This window comes from Hipposideros armiger, unplaced genomic scaffold, assembly GCF_001890085.2.
Source record: "Hipposideros armiger isolate ML-2016 unplaced genomic scaffold, ASM189008v1 scaffold_481, whole genome shotgun sequence".
NCBI lineage: Eukaryota > Metazoa > Chordata > Mammalia > Chiroptera > Hipposideridae > Hipposideros > Hipposideros armiger.
The window spans coordinates 28-2,610 of NW_017731831.1; the positions used below are offsets into that span (position 1 = coordinate 28).

At 30.7% G+C, this 2,583-nt stretch overlaps 1 protein-coding gene across 1 annotated transcript in view; it reads right to left on the bottom strand.

Moving 5' to 3' along the window:
• Nucleotides 1-201: 201 nt before the first annotated feature.
• PRIMPOL (primase and DNA directed polymerase) overlaps nucleotides 202-2,583 on the bottom strand; it is a 42,261-nt gene continuing 39,879 nt past the window's right edge. The window contains exons 10-12 of the mRNA XM_019666936.1: nucleotides 1,958-2,040; nucleotides 1,828-1,874; nucleotides 202-486 (exon numbers count right to left, since the gene is read on the bottom strand). Of these exons, the coding sequence (XP_019522481.1) occupies nucleotides 265-486; nucleotides 1,828-1,874; nucleotides 1,958-2,040 (352 nt within the window). The 3' untranslated portion in view covers nucleotides 202-264. The remainder of the gene's footprint in view (nucleotides 487-1,827; nucleotides 1,875-1,957; nucleotides 2,041-2,583) is intronic.

Sequence of the window (2,583 nt, forward strand, 5' to 3'; positions counted from 1 at the left end):
CTTCCCCCAATTCCCCAGCGCTGTTCCCATCCCTCAATTCCCCAATAAAAATCTTTAAAAAAAAAAGATTTCTACTGAATTTAAGTACACTGAAGCTAATTTTCAATAACTGGTTTATGTCAATAAAAAACAAGAATTGAAACACAAAGAGATAAAACTTAGTTGATATAATAAATTACTAAAGTTTAATATGTTTGTTATTAAATCTGTCTTCAGGCAAATAACAGTTTGGTTCTGTAAGTGTCCATAGTTAATTAGCTACTCTTATAATACTTCTATAATTAGTTCATCAGGAATTTCATCCATTCCACTATTATAATTGAGCAGACTGTTCGCTGCAGCTTCTGCTAATTCAGCATCTTCAGTAGCTTCTAGAAAATAAGTATCATCAATGCCACTATCCCAGTCAGAAAATACACCTTTTGAGAGCTTATGAGGATTCTTTGTTTCATTGTTCGTTGTTTCGTCTGTTGTAAACTCTTCTTCCTTTAGTTCCAAAGAGGATAAAGGAGAATGGAATAGGAAGAAAGTACAGGTTAGTCAGAATGCAATGATTTCACTGTATTAATCTATATTGAATTAAGGTATTAAGACCAGTTCAACAGATATTAAAATGAATATGCTGCATATTGTCTCTAAGATAGTCGCCATGGGAATGAATTCATTAATTCAAATATTGCTGCTACGTTAAAACTCCAAATCTGGAGTCTAGACGATAACATGACAAAAGAGTACTTAATAAAAACTTCTTGTAAAATACTAAGACCACATAGAAAAGTACAGTTATAGTTACAGGCAATCTATAATAGAAAAACATAATAATTCTGAAAAAGTTCAACTTCATTAATTAAGAAATGTAAATTAAAACAACTGAAATAACACTTTTTGCCTACCAGGGGGTAACAGTTAAAAGGTAAAAATAAGTAATGTTGGCAAAAGTATAGGGTAGTGGGTAGTAGGTGCTCTCAAAACTGAAGTTTAATTTCCTATCATTTTTATGGAGAACAATTTAGTAATATGTATTACTGAAAATATTTGTGATAGTTTAAGTAGGAAAAAAAGCCTACAAAGTATGTATACTATGACTAACATAATACACACACACATATATATATATTAATCAGCATACATAAGCATAAATTCTTGAAGCTACATACCAAACATTTACATCAGTTATCTCTCTGAATGGTCAAATTATGAGTGAGGATGATTTTTCCCCCTTTTGATTTTTGTTTTTTCTACAATGAATGTGAATTATTTGGGCAAGTAAAAGTTTTTAAAGGAAAAATGTTGACTTGGCAATCTGGTAATATGTACCAAAATTAAAAATGGATATACCCCTTGACAACGCTACTTCTAGAAATTCTTTCTACAGATATAAACACAAAGATGAGTATTTTGGTATACTTTTTGTAAAGCAAAACATAAGTATCTAGGACTGGTTAACTAGATATCTATACAATTTCTTATGCAGCAGTGAAAAAGAATGGGGTGCATATTATCAGGTATGTGCTGAGATGAGACAATCACTGCAATATACAGTAATACATTGGTTTTTGAGCATAATTTGTTCCGGAAAGAAACTACTCGTATTGCAAGACATCACTCGTTTTCCAAGTTAAAATGTATTAGAAATGTTTGCTCATCTTGCAGAACACTCGCAAACCAAGTTATTCGCAATCCAAGGTTTTACTGTATTCCTAAGTGAAAACAAGGTACCGAACAGTGTGTTTAAAAGCTGGACACATTTGGACACTACTCATAGCTCATTTATACAGTTGTACCAATAACTAATTAGCTAGGAGAAGAACTAAAAGCTGCACTTACATCTTTGAGAAGAAACAGGAGACACACTTCAGCAGGTAATGGAAAACCTGAGTCAAAAAGATAGTAAAACTTTTATATAGATATCTAATTTTTTACTTTGTGGTGGTAAACATAAAAATTAATAACTCACGATCAGATTTGAAGTTTTGTGCTTTACACACAGGGTCATGACATTTCTGATACCAAACTTCATTTTTCAGATCAACCAAAATCCTTTATGTTAAAAAAAAAAAAAAAGATAATGTTACTTAATACCCAGACTGGATAGAAAGCAAAATCAGAAACACACTGTTTACAACAGATGCCTAAGACTTAAAATTAAAAGAATGGAAATAGATATACACCAACCAAAAGAAAACTATGGTTACCAAAAATATCATACAAAATGGACTTTAGGGCAAAAAAATACGTTTTGAAAAAGTTTCTCCCAGGAAGACAGAACAATTCCCAATTTGTACCCACCAAATAAGATCACTTCAAAGTATGTGAGCAAAATTAACAACTTCAAGGATAAACAAACGTACCACAAATCAATATATTTTTAAAAGATTCTTTTGATAAGTAATACAACAAATAACCACAACATATTCAGTAAGGATATAGAAAATCTGAGATAATTAAAAAGCAATTAACAAATTTGATATAATAGGCATATATGAATACTTCAAATAATTAAAAGCAGCTCTTTACAATCACATACAAAACATAGAAATTGACTATGCTTGTACAGTGTGAATGTCATCAAATTTAAAAGCA